Here is a 14,615-nt window from a genome sequence, read left to right as displayed (position 1 = left end):
AATATATAATTATGTTTATAGGAAGCAAGGAAAAATTCATTAAATAGGGAAAGATGAGATAAAAGAGAGTGAAAATGATAGTGATAACAATCTTTCAGAGAAGATGGGAGGTAATTAGATGAAGTGTACATTTAGCAGTTTGCTTTGGCATGGAAAAGAACTACCTCAATGTCAGAGTCATGAGTGGAGGTGGAGATGTGAGGGAATACATCTGAGTTATCGGAGAAGAAAAGAGGGGAAGAAGGAATTCTCAGTGAATGAATTCAATGTTTTCAGAGAAGTTAGGTCCTGAGTTGAGAGTAAAGGACAGGGAGTGTCATGGGAGTTTAGAAGCGGAGTAAAAAATTCTAAACAAATTTTCTCTACATCCACTTAACAATGCATAAATATGAAAGAAGGAAGTGTATTGAGGGTAAGTAGTCCAAAGTTGTAAATTGGCAAAATATGATTAAGAATAGGATGACAGGTGTTGGGGGTAAATTTAGGGGATTTTGACTAATATATTATCCTTATGGTCACCAGGGATTAATCCAAATCCCAATAAAAATACTCAAGACAGTTTGGGAATTTTATGATGGTTTAATTAATATAGAGGAAAGGAATTAAGAAGAAGAAGAGAGGGAAAAGGGCATAAGATTTCTCTGGCCTAGCCTGAGCCAAGGGTAGTTCAGAGACCTCAGCCACGAGGCCTCCTCCAAGATTTAATCTAGCTTGGCTTCCAGCCAAGAGGCCTCCTCTGAGATGAGGGGCCTCCTAGGAGGATAGCATTTTAGAAAAGGTAAAGGAAAAAAAGGAATCAGCCTAAACTCTGAGAGAGCTCAGGGAAGATGCTTCACTTGACCCACACCAAGACGGCAAGATGACAAAACACTGCCATGAGCCAAACCGCTAGTCAAACCCAATGTCTCTGAGAGAGCGACCCTGAACTCAATTCCTCCACTGCCAAAGAGAGCCTGGCAAGAGGAAGTGACGCAAATATATAGACTTTTTTTTATATCACTTCCTGCATCTCAAATGTACCAATGGTAGCTTAAGCTTGACTTAGGACAGCCCAGGGGGTCTGTCAGTTGTTTCTTATTTGTTATTTTCTAGCACATGTCTGTCATAGGCCATCCTTCTCAACACTTAATCCTTAAGTAGGGGTGTATACATTCCTGATTGCTAGACTAAGCAGGGTGGAGTAAATGTAAAATTCGCACAGGCAAGAAATTTAAATGTAATGTTTAACTGTTTCACCAAGTGGCCAAAATAGGAAAGAGCGAATGATGACAGCCCAAAGGTGATGGTCTGGGAAAGGATAAAGTTTGAAGAAAATGAAGGTCATTATGATGATGAGGAACAGGGTTGGAGTCATAAGGGAAAGAATTAAATGGTAAAAGATTATAATCAGATAGAAGAATTTAATTTGTGCTCAAGTCTGATCCTGGTGTAATTGATTAATTCCATAAAAATTCCACTAATCTTTTAAAATATTTATGTAATTTATTACCTGATGGCTTCTTTCCCATGGAATTCTGGTGAAATTGGTTCAAAAGAGTCACAGTAATATTCAGGACTTGCCTCATTCTCTAGGACTTTGTGGTGTTGATGTCTGGACTTTAGAAAAAACAAGGGAGAGTGCCGGTATCCATATTCACCTAATTTAACAAGAGGATTTATATTATACCAATTATACCAATTTATATTATACCATTTTATTATTAATAATAAATATTATAATAATAAATATTATATTATACCAATTTATATTATACCAATTAGACCAATTATACATTGGTCACATTTTTTCTCAAGGTTATTAAAGAGCTTTTCAAGTGACTTTTGCAAAGAATAGGGTAATAAATGAAGGCACAGAGAGAAGAACCTGCTGCAGTTAAGAAAGGAATGGCTGCCAAGTAAAGGCAACTCAGAGGTAGAATGTCAACAACTTTAATTCAGTAGCTGGAGCCATGGCATACCTCCTAATAAAAATAGCCAAGCATTAAGCTTATACAGTATAACAGAAAATCAGAAGCAGGGTACTGAGTATCCTTTCCACATTGGAGGGAACACAGGAATGCCTAAACCTTAGGTATGTCTTTGCACAGACATTTGAGGTCATGGATTTGATCACTAGCTCTTTTATTGCTTTTTTTTTCTGATGACCATCTGTCATCCCAACAGCTCCTTTGTACATTGCAATTTTTTCTGTAACTGGCTTGGTGAACACACACATACACACAAATTTTATGTATTATATTATATTATTATATTACATCGTATGTTATACATTGCATACTATGTTGTTTTTTATATTGTGTAAAAATAATGTATGAACACACATTACATGTTAATATACATACTGCACATTATTATTACTCATTGCTCTACAATGTTATTAATCATGTCTGACTCTTCATGACCTCATTTGGGATTTTCTTGGCAAAGATACTGGAGTGGTTTGCCATTTCCTTTTCTGGCTCATTTTAAAGATGAGGAAACTGAGGCAAACAGGGTTAAATGACTTGTCTAGGCTGACACAGCTAGTAAATGTCTGAGGCCAGATTTGAACTCAGGAAAAAGGTTTCTTCCTGATTCTAGGCCACATACTCTATCCATTGAGCCATCTAGCTGCCCTTGTTGTACATCATATAATATATATTTCATGTTATATGTATTATACATACATATATAGAGAGGTGGATTTCTTCCTCACCAACTCTTTCTTTTTAAAGCTATTTTGAACAAATTTGTAAGACTCCATGGAAATACATTCATATTAGCCTTTGTTTTGTGCCCTCTTTTACTGACTGTATTTCAAGCTAAAGATCAGAAATCCAAACCTCATTCTTAAATATTAATTTATTAACTATCTTTTCAACTCACTAATTAGGTTTTCTCTTTTTTCTCTTTGATGAGAAGCAGTGTTTAAAAAAAATTGCTCGTACAATGGTGTTCAAGTTTTGACCTGAGGCTTCTAATTCTTGGATAATACTTTCTAAGTTCCTTCTGCCAATATCATTTGTGCCCAAATAAATCACTAGAAATGAGCACAGTTATCTGTTTTGACAAGTTCTGGAAGTTCTCGATTATGTTTTTTATACATTCCCCCTGGACAATAATAGACCTCCTTATTATTTTAAAATTTGAATTTCTATTGAAATAGTTTATTTTTATGTTTTCCTTATTTCCAAATAGATCCCATCCTCTGCCTAATCCACTGAACCATGTATTATAGCAAAGACAAATAAAAAAACCTCCGACCCTATTGTTTTCAGAGAACTGTATAATTGTTTTTGCATTAATTCTTTTTGCATTAGCTGTATTAATTCTTTTTGCATAAAGTCAAGCACTACCAGTATAGTTTTATGTATATATCAACACACTTACTTCTGCTTGGTTTGCATGTATACATATATGCATATGTGTGTAGTCACAAATACACCAACATATATGTACATCTATTTGATATAAACTATTTTCCTTTTTAGAACATTCATCTCTTCCTCTACAAAGAGATTCAAATGTGTTTCTTATATATGAGTATACCATGGTCCTTTTTTCCACTCTCTATATATTGGTCTTGTACCCATTCTTCTGAAACAGGTCAGGGTTCCCTTCTGATTCTTTAGTGTCTTTTTCTCCTTTCCCATACCAAAAAACACTTTCTAGATTTTTCAAGGAGCATGCTACACTGTCTTAGAAAATCTGGAAAGTGAAGAAAAACACTTCAGCCCTTTTGTGTTTTCCTCTAGGAAAGAGACCAGCCCACACATTGATTGCAGATGCTTTGGATTGCATCAGGCTTCAAAACACTACCAGGGCCTCATTACTGAGAGCCAAAATTAGTCAAGAGTTTGGACTAACATTTGACAAAGAGGAAAAAAAGGGAATAAAGAATGTCTAGTTTTCAATGATGACATGTAGTTGGATGAATAGACCACTAAGTTATTGCAACCAGACATATTTTTTGAGCAGGAAAGGCAGATGGATTCAAAATTCAACAGGAACTGGATTGCATTTATGAAATGAATAGTCCTCTGATTACTTTGAATGGTAATAAATCATGAAATATTGCAGATCTCCAAAAAAAAAAAATTGTAGAAAACTCAAAGGATAATAAGGATATGGATACAACCCAAAAAATGACTTGTGCACAAGAAAGGGAATAAAAACAAATTATTGATATATGGAGGAGAGTTGTTATCCAAAAAATGTCTATTCCGAAACAGACAAAACTAGACATGAAGTTGGGAGGGGGGGCGGGGATAACAGATAAACGGCACTAATGAATTTACTATTAAATAGTTTAATGTCCACTTAATACCAGATGAAGTCTCTTTTCCTAGAAAGATCATGCACCATCAATTGCATTAAATGACATAGTAAGTTTTCATAATTTAAAAACTTTAAAATTATTTTACAATAATTTACAGTAATTTCTCTTATTTGTTAATGCATTTTAAATATAATTACAAGTAAATATTATGACTTCATGTGACTATATGCTATAGAGATCCTCACTGAATGGAGAATCTAGAGAAGGTCTCCACTGTGATGGGTAGATATTTTACAGAGGATGTATGTCCATGTAGAGAGGAATAACACAAAATGGGAAAGTTTAGATAAGCTGCTACCTACCCATTTGGAGAGGATGCACATATAGAAGAGGGAAGACATTCAGTGAAGTAGTAAAGGTCAATATCCTCCATTAAAATCCTATTTTAATGTCTTGTCATAGTTGGGGAGAGGAATCTAAATTCCTGTGGATGCTTTAAGTCGAACACAAATCCTACCCTGCTATTATTATAGAGTACTGGCCAATCAGGTAGCAGTTCTGAGAGCATGCACAGCAAGTTCTGATACCAACAACCCATACCAGGGCTCTAGAAGTGTATGATGATATGGAATAGAGTAACTCTACTCCATTTTGGAAACTGTATAGATGTTCTAGGGCTTTTTTTCCCACTTACTTAATGCATGATGAAGAAAACCTCAATACTAGAAGGACCAGGAACATCAAATTGTATAATTAGAATCTTCTCCCCAGGACTCTGAATCCCAGCATCCCACTTTCTTTCCCACATTATATCCTTATGTTTTGGAGATAAAGTTTGTGTGGGATCCCGCCCCCTCTCTCTTTCCCTGCAAATGCAGCTGGAAAAACTTTTCTTTGCTCAGGCTTTTACTTTTGTTCTTTTATTTCTTTTACTTCAAGTGATTATTAATAAATCTTATAAAATATAATAATTGGCATTATTGGACATTAATTTAAATCTTATATGATATATATGTGTATATACATATATGATAATATTTTACTTAAATTTTTTAAACACAATTTTACTACAATTTCTATAATCTATGCAAATGTACAAATAATTACAAATAGAGATTATTTTACTTTGTAATAACATTTTTCATTTTACTAGCTCTATTTTCTTTGCTTTGTGGATAAAATGGTCCTTTGAAGTGCTGAGGCAGACCATGTAAGTGCATAGAAAATGCTAAAAGGTAGGAATCCAGACTTTCTCTTCTCTTCTGGTGGGTGACTGAGGAAAGAACTATGGAAAGCCAAGGAAGCTGGAGGATTAGAAGGAAAGGTAGCACCATCAATCTGTTCTCTCCACCTTTTCCTATTGGCACTTGGCATCTCTTGGCATCTATTCTTTCCCATCTTAGGTGAATGAGGATTGACCTGTTGATCAGGCTAAGGACATGTAAGCTTTGAAAAGTTGGAAGAACTACATGAGGCCCCAAAACTAGAATCCAACCAGAACTTGCCAGCAATTCAGCCCAAAGAGCTAACATAACCCATAAAAGATGGTCTTTGTGAATCAATATAGCAGCAAATCAACTCATAAGTAACAACAGAAAAAAATAAATATATTCCCCTGAACTGGTGGGAGATTGAGCTTAAAATTAGCATTTCATCCCATCAAGTTTACTCCTAGAAGAAGCACATCTGTTGGATGTGTCACTTCTGTTGTTACTTTATCTTCTCAGTACATATCTCTTTGTAAAAAAAATGATTGCCAATTGCTCGGATGTCACCAGGTTAGTTAACATCAAGTCAACAATCACAGAAAATGCCTAGTTTGATGATTTGGGGGAAGTAACAAGTTGTCATATGATACTAGGTAGAACACACCACAAAGGGGACTCAAGCTGATAGCAGTAGAAGAATTATTCCAAACCCTTGGGTTGCTCCTAAAACCCTAAAGAATTTTAATATTTTTTTTAAATAGTGACAATTGTCTATTGGTTCCCAATGATTGAGGCTGTCCCCAAAAAGACATGACTGCCAAAGGCTCTTAGGAATATGAACTCTTATGGGAAGAGTCATAACCTATATGTTATCTGGCAACCCTAATCAACCCTTTCTCCCACCCCCTACCACCATTTTTCTAATTTAAAAAATAGATAAGAATGCAGTAGAGAAGCTTTGGATTGCCTGGTCAGAGTCTTCTCATAGGAGTTTTAAGGATTGTCTAAGGTTAGAAGTCGGTTGGATAGGTTGTAAAGAAAAAGCATGTAGAAAGACAATGCAACAATCCAGGTATAAAATAATGAAGGTGGGATATTGTGTCTTAAATGTCTAAGTGGGAAGAAGAGAATAAATGTGAGAAATGTCACTGAGTTATCTTGGTAACACATGGGATTTAGAAGAGAGGAGAGGGAAAGGAAGAAGATAGGGCCAAAAATGACTACGATGTCTCAATATTGGTGTCTATTGAATGGAGCTGCTAATAACAGAAAAAGAGAAGTGCAAAGGAAGGGTTGGTTCAGGAGGGAAGCTTTTGAGTCCAGTTTGGGATAGACTGAGTTTGAGATAACCTGAGATATCTCAATGTAAAGTATTCAATGAACAGTTAGATGTGGGAGAAATAACTATTGAATTAAGAATCTCCTACAGAGTTTCATGAAATAGTTTTACCATAAGCCTAGCCTCAAAGGGAAAAGAAATGTGTTTTTGAAAGGTAAGGATGAGGAGCATCTAGGATCACCAATGAGCAGAATATGTGGAGAGGAAAGATGAAGGTGCAGGACAGAATTTTAGAGAATCCTTTTAAGGGGGCAGGAGGAATGTAATGATTCTTCTAGCAGGAGGAAGATCAAATAAATGAGGTTCCTTCTTGCTCGAAAGTAGGGATTGACCTTGAATGGGAAAAGAATCACATCTTTTTTTCACTAGCCTTGAACTAGAACTTAAGTTTTTCTTCAATTATTAAAAAATATTCTGAGAAAGGACCCATTTGTTTCAAACAATTGCCAAAGGAGTTTATGTCACTAAAATGTTTGAAAAAATCATGTACTAAATTCAGACAAATTCACGTCCTACTTCACACACAGTAAGCCACATGAAGTAAGCAGTTATTGCAAGAGGCTTAAATGTTACTGCCAACTATAAAATCAGAACATTTCAGAAATTTGGACCCTCCTATGATTTCAAACAAAATTCAGTATGATTAATCCACAATTTCAAAGTATTCTTTAAAAATAAACATCCCATGAGGTTATAGAAATTGAAAGTCAAAACAAATAGTGGGCAAAAATAATTTTTCAAAAAATTTAAACAATTTATAAAGATACTATTACTTACTTGGTAAGATTTTGTCAAAATACAATGTGAGTGCCAAATAGAGGATAGTATCAAAAATCAGCATAAAAATTGTTGCTATTAATATATGTGATCTCCCTGTGGGATCCTGGAAAGTAACACCTGTCAAGTCATAATCCAACCATATGATCTGAAAGCACAACAAATAAAAACAAAAGAAAAAATTGTGTGTGCATGGGTTTTGTAAAGGAAAGGGTTAATTAAGAATAACAAGAGAAATTGTAATAGCTTGCATTTAATTCATCAAGTTCTATCTAAAATATTGAAGTCCCGATGTTTTAGTGGATAGAGCCCTGGACTCAGAAACAGAAAGACCTGAGTTAAAATATAATTTCAGACACATACTAATTGTGCTAACTTCTCATATTTCTCATCATAAACAAGGAGTTTAGACTCAATGGCTTCTAACATTCCTTCAAACTTTAATTCTGTGATCCTCTAATAATTCCTAGGATTATTAACATTGATTATTTGCTTATAAAAAATTCAGTGGCACATACGAAATATTATGCAGAAAATGAAACCATTGAAATTAGAGATTTAATTTACTAATCTACATTCCAGCATCCTTCCTAAGAGAATCCCAGATGTAATCACAATGGATCAAAGGTGACTGAACAACAAAATTCCAATATATGAGACCTCCTCAGTAAAATTTCTTCATAAATGAGATGTACTGTAAATGGATTTGTTAAACCAAGTCAGAAATCCTAATGTTGCTATTTTAAGAATCATCAAATACTTTAAGAAAAGTGAAACCAAGTTTTGATTTGCTACACTTATATCCATATTTATTACTATGAAGGTTATGCAATATAATATTTCTAAAGAATTTACAATAATAGACGGTCTTCAATCTTTTGAGTTATGAAATACCTTATCTTGGTTTTAAAAAAAATCTCATGATACCTTTTAAAAAATATTTATCATGGCAACAGCAGAATGGCATGGATTGAGAAATTTAAATGCTTGGAACTTTGAGAATAAGAATTGTTATTTAGTATCTAATTCTTCAGTGTGAAGATGTTTTATCACTCCCGCCTCAAATCTAATAAACAAAAGAAATTACCTTATTAACTTACTTGGATAATTCCATGAATAAAGGCAAAGGGACTCATGAAACAAAAAATCCATTCCAAAGATGCAGGAAGTTGTTTATGTAATGAAACAAATCCCAAACTTCCCCAAAAAACAATAAAGAGGAATGTGATTGAGCCACTAAGTACAGGTTTCTTTATCAAAACACTCAGCAAGAAAGCAAAAGCTACCTGAAATGGGAAAAGAATTCTTGTTAGCAACTCTATCTTTAGGAAATCTTAAAAGTTGCAATGAACTAAAAATATTGGTTTTATAAATTTGTACTTATCAATTTCTCACCCCAACAGAAAATGTCTCATGTAAATACAGAAAATAGAATAGAATGGGAGTGACTGCAATGGCATATTTTTTTTTTCTTTATCTTTAGGGCCGGAGTGAGAAATTAATAATAATCAGATCATCAACTCACCAAAGAGAGACCATAAAGAAAGAACACAGTGAATATCACCAGGTAGCCTGTGATGATTATTAGTTCGAAATATGTTATGGTAATTGCTAAAAAAGTGGCCATAATAAAGATGAAGCCAGCATACAGCACACCCCAGGAGAGCCTATGGTGAAAACAAAGAATCATTTCAATATTTTATATACAGTTAAAAATTTAAGAGGCAGGAAGGTACCTTAGCATCACTAAAAGCAAAATATTTATTTCACACTTAATATTAGAACATATTTCCTTATTAGCAAGTTAATTCTCACTCTCTCTAATATGAGTCTATTTCTTTTATTAGAAGGCCCAGTGAATAGAGTGCCAGGTCTATAGTCAGGAAGACCCATCTTCCTGAATTCAAATCTGGCTTCAGACATTTACTAGCTATGTGACCCTGGCAACTCACTTAGCACTATTTGCCTCAATTTCCTAATCTTTAAAATGATCTAGAGAAGGAAATGGCAAACCACTCCAGTATCCTTGCCAAGAAAAACCCAAATGAGTCAGAAATGACTTAACAACAAAATTCCTAGACATCTGCATTCTTCTCAGTAAAAATCCTTCATATGTGACATACAATTATAAAGGAACGTATATGGATTTGTTAAATCAACAAATTTGAATTTATAAACCCCTTTTGGATACAAAACTGATTTGAATTTTGCCCCACAAAGTCTTAACTTTGGCCTGCCATTCTTCCATTTAAAAAAAAAAAAGCTGTTTCTCTTATCAAATCACAAAAGCTCAGTGTCATACCTTTATATTCACATCTTCTGTTTGATAGGAAAGAATATGGTATGTCATTTCCATCCTCACATTCCTTCTCAATAAATTCCAATGGCTTCCTGTCACCTTCAAGATCAAATATCCTCTGTATAGCATTCAAAGCCCTTCATAACCTGTCCTCCCCATCTTTGCTAGTCTTCTTGCATTTTATGATCTCCACCCATTGCCCTGCTCTGAGCTCTCTCCAGTCTCCCAAATATCACTCTCACAAAATATTCCAATTCTCAACTAAAGGCATTTTCTTAGTCTCCCATAACTGGAATACTCTCTCTCTACATCTTGCTTCTTGGTTTCTTTGGCTTCCTTTAAGTCACAGTTAACCTCTCACCTTCTACAATAAAGCTATTCTATGCTCCCTTAATTCTAACATATTCCCTCAGTTGATTATTTCCAATTTATCTTATATATATTTGTATGCATATTGTCTCCTTCATTGGACTGTGAACCCTTCAAGAACAGGTAAAAATTTTAACCTTTCTTTATATCCTAATAACTTAGTACACAAAGTAATAACTTCACTATTCAAGCTTTTCAGTCTTGTCTTGACTTGTGACTCCACTTGAGGTTTTCTTGTCAAAGAAACGGAACTGGTTTGCCATTTCCTTCTCCAGCTCATTTTATAGATGAGGAAACTGAGACAACCAATGTTAAGTGACTTACCCAAGATTTTAGAGCTATTAAATGTTTAAGGACACATTTGTTCTCACTTAATCAGTGTTTATTATCTGACTAATTACCCATTTTATTCATAAGATTTGCTTCTAAAAGATTTAACTGCTTCAAAATCTCCTTTTAAGAAAACCTGCCTCAATGCAGATATTTTTTATAAATATGACACAAGTTCTCAACCCATTTCCCAAAAAAATAGATTCAATAATGCTTTGAGCAAAAGTCACATCATTAAATCTCTTTAATGTTTAACTTCCCAGATTGACTATTTTTATTTTATAACCTTTTGTCATGTTGGTTAAAAATCAGCCTTACTACTTTATCATTATATCACATTTCTCAGCCATACTAACAAATTCCAGTTTCTTAAGATACTTATCCATTCTTTTGGAGCACTTTTAATTTTGCCACATTCTTTAAAACTTAGTTTAAAAACTTAGAGTGATGAGAACTGTAACAACTGGAGATAATAGTACAAGTAGGGATTTCTTAATTGTTAAAAAAAATGGTTGTTTTCCCATCCCATGACCACTGGAAACCCTTTGGTTTGTTTCATAACTTTTTCAATTTCAGAAACTGTGATTTTCTAAATGGTTGCTTATTTCTTATTCATTTGTTTGATTTCTACAAGGAGACAAAATGATTAATTTACCAGAATGCTAAATCTTGGAGACCCATCATTTTCATCCATTCTTTGACTTTTTTCCTCTCTTTTGTAACATTGAGTGATGCAAAATATATCAATGGGGTGAATGAAATTATGTAGAAGAAAAGAATCAACTCATACAGTATTTCCCCTTTAGAAATGAAAGGTAGCATCTTCATTTTTATTCCAGTGACTGCCATCATTTTATCCACCACTGAATGGTTTGTTGTGATCTAAAGTAGAACATTAACATAAAAACTTTCATCTCAAATAAAGGAACAGAGAAAAGAACCAAAATGTTTTGAGTAGTTATTTTCAATTTTTAAATACTCTACATTTACATGCATGCTATATTATTAAAGCATTGGGTATCATCCTTTGTCAATGATTCAATGCACTTCACTTTACTAATTCACCTTAATTCTTAGAGTCTTACAATTATTCACTCACTTCTATGATAGCAGAATTTATGGCAGCTTGAAATGCCACAAAACCACGTGTCCAATATTTCTCAAGTAAACAGTGGAAGCCTTCTTTATAATTATAGCAGTGAGCTTTAAAGGAGAAGAAAAGGACAAACTATCATGAGATTTAGTACATATGATGTTATTAAAACAGAAGTCTCTAAGATTTCTAGGTAAGCATTGTGGCAGTCTAGATGAGGGACTCTGCCTCTCTTCAGCGCCCACTGTAGGAATGGATGAAAATTATTGTATGTTCTTTTTTCTTCCCATTTGGCCCTCAACTATACCTCTTCTTCCCACCTAAAGTACTATCCTCAAGACTAGAGTTATAGTGATCCTTTCCTTCTCCCTGATGAAGTTATCCATTGTTTTCTAATTCCACACTAAACTTGGACTATTTTGATTGATCAACGACTTAGAATGATTCCTCTAACCTACTATATCTAATCCATAATATACAATGCTTCATCCACTTATCAATCAGAGATCTTGGATAAAGGAATAGTTCATGACCAAATAAGATTTTAAAAGGACCATAGAAGATAAAATGAACAACTTTGATTTTACAAAATTGTATGTTTTTATACAAACAAAACCAATGTAAGTTAAATTAGAGCCAAATATTTAATTGGGAAATAGTGTTTTGCATAAAGTTTCTCTGATGAAGATTTAATTTCTAATGTATAAGAGGAAAGAATTAAAATTTATAAGAATTAAGAACTATTAGCTAATTATTAAATGATCAATCAAAATAAATAGATCATTTTCTAGAGGAAGACATTGAATTTAGCAACATTCCACAGGAAAAAATGTTTTAAATCATGGAATTCTAATTCACATATTCTTGGATAATCAAAAGTGACAAAAAAGAAAATAATAAATATTGGAGGCTTTGAAGGAAAACAGGCATATTAATATTCTGTTTGTGAAGCTATGAATTTGTTCAGTTACTTTGTGAAGTAATTTGAAATTCTACTCAAAAAGTGTATAAAGAAAAATTCCAAGGGTTCTGAAGAGGCAGAGTCAAGATGGCAGAATAGAGGCAGTGAAAGTTCAGGCCTCTGAACACCCTTCCTTACCGATGACAAACTAAATTCTTCTAGGGGACTACAAATCAAACCTAACAACAAGACAGAGCCAAGGAGTCTCCTGTTGGACTCAACTTAAAAGATACATCTCCAAAGACTGGAATTTGAGAACACTCAAGTTTAAGGGGAATGAAGAAGGGAGGTCCCAGGATACCTCTCTCACATAGAGCACTAAGCCTCTAGTACCAGCCTCAGTGCATCCAAAACAGTCAGTAGGGAAGCAGTTAGAGAAGAAATGCAGAGCCCAGAGCAAGCAGCCTAATTGGAGCAGGGGAGACACTCCATATTGCCACCTCCTTCAGGAGGTTTTGGCCTCAGGGCACATCAACCCAGCTGGACTTAATCCCATCAAAGTCTTCAGAGGGCAAGGAAACTCAAGCCCAAAACCCCTCCCCTACAGACTGCACTGAGAGATTTGCTGACAAAGATCCAAGGGTGAAGTAGGAAAGAAAAGTCCAAAACCACAAAAAATAATAATAATAATAAGAGGAGCAAGAGCTCAGGGAACTGAAGGGAGTAAATAAAGGGTAAATATGAGTAAACAAAAGAAAAAGAAAAAAGAAACTACAATTGATAACTTCTATACAGGCAATGAACAAAGAGCAAATGGAACAGAGAAGGATGAGAGGACACCAAGCCAAAAAAAAAAAAAAAGAAAAACACCAGCAATTGGATACAAGCTCTGGAAGAACTCAAAATATAATTCAAAACACAATTATAAGAGGCTGCAAACTACTGTGAAAAGAACTTAAGAACTAAGATATGTCATCTGGAAACAGAGTCACTTGAACTAAAACAAGAAAATAGTGTCTTGAAAGCCAAAATCAACCACCATGAAATAAGGAAAAGGAGATGAAAGCTGAGACAAAGAAGATAAAAGATGAAGCAAAGGAGATGAAAGATGACCTCCATAGAGAATCAGACCAGAACAAGAAGGATGACCAAAAAGCCAGGGATGAAATTCTTTAGGAATCAGTCTTTAAGAACCAGAATACAACAACTAGAAACAAGCAACTCCACAAGGCAGCAGGACACTATTAAAGAAAATCAAAAGAATGAAAAAATTGATGAAAATATGAAGCCTCTCATTCACAAAAAAAGAAGATTGAGAAAATCATTCCAAAAGAGACAACTTAGGAATCATTGGACTACAAAAAGACCATGACAAAATAAGAAGTCTGCACATCATACTACAGAAAACTATCCAAGAAAACTGCCCTGATATTCTAGAGCAATAATGAAAAGTGGAGATTGAAAGAATCTACAGATCACCTCCTATACTTAATCCCCAACTGACAACACCCAGGAATGTTATAGCCAAATTCAAGAACTATCAGACCAAGGAAAAAAATATTACAAGCTGTTAAGAAGAAGTCATTCAGATACCACGGAACCACAGTGAGGATAACACAGGATCTGGCTGCATTGACACTGAAGGGCCAAAAGGCATGGAATATGATATTCTGGAAAATAAGGGAACTAGGTCTACAACCAAAAATCAATTACCCAGCAAAGCCAATGATATTCTTACAGGGAAAAGTATGATCCTTTAACAAAATAGAAGAATTCCAAGCATTTGTAAAGAAAAGACCAGAGCCGAACAGAAAATTTGATGCCCAAGCACAGAACTCAAGAGAATCATCAAAAGATAATTAAGAACGTGGGGGGGAAAGCAAAACAAAATGCCACCCCTAAAAGAAACAAACAAAAAAAACTTTTTTAAGAGACCCAGTAAGTTAAAACGATATGTATCCCTATGAGAAAAGAGGTCATTGGTAAGTCTTAAAAATTGTTATTATCACCTGGGCAGCTAGAAGTATTATACTTAGATGAA

General features: G+C 34.4%; 1 protein-coding gene across 6 annotated transcripts in view; it reads right to left on the bottom strand.

Moving 5' to 3' along the window:
* The window catches only part of LOC100029102 (ATP-binding cassette sub-family A member 9), a 141,586-nt gene that overhangs the window by 109,191 nt on the left and 17,780 nt on the right, over positions 1 to 14,615 (bottom strand). For 4 of the 6 annotated variants that reach the window (XM_056817232.1, XM_056817233.1, XM_056817234.1 and 1 more), the window contains 6 exons: positions 11,680 to 11,783; positions 11,236 to 11,462; positions 9,108 to 9,249; positions 8,683 to 8,868; positions 7,583 to 7,730; positions 1,490 to 1,637 (listed from right to left, as the gene is read on the bottom strand). In XM_056817232.1, coding sequence (XP_056673210.1) covers positions 1,490 to 1,637; positions 7,583 to 7,730; positions 8,683 to 8,868; positions 9,108 to 9,249; positions 11,236 to 11,462; positions 11,680 to 11,783 — 955 coding nt within the window. Of the gene's footprint in view, positions 1 to 1,489; positions 1,638 to 7,582; positions 7,731 to 8,669; positions 8,869 to 9,107; positions 9,250 to 11,235; positions 11,463 to 11,679; positions 11,784 to 14,615 lie in introns of those variants that run through there. The other 2 variants (XM_056817235.1, XM_056817236.1) reach the window with 2 other exon arrangements.

The sequence above is a fragment of the Monodelphis domestica genome, chromosome 2 (genome assembly GCF_027887165.1).
Source record: "Monodelphis domestica isolate mMonDom1 chromosome 2, mMonDom1.pri, whole genome shotgun sequence".
NCBI classification, from domain to species: domain Eukaryota; kingdom Metazoa; phylum Chordata; class Mammalia; order Didelphimorphia; family Didelphidae; genus Monodelphis; species Monodelphis domestica.
This window is presented reverse-complemented; position numbering and strand designations above follow the sequence as displayed.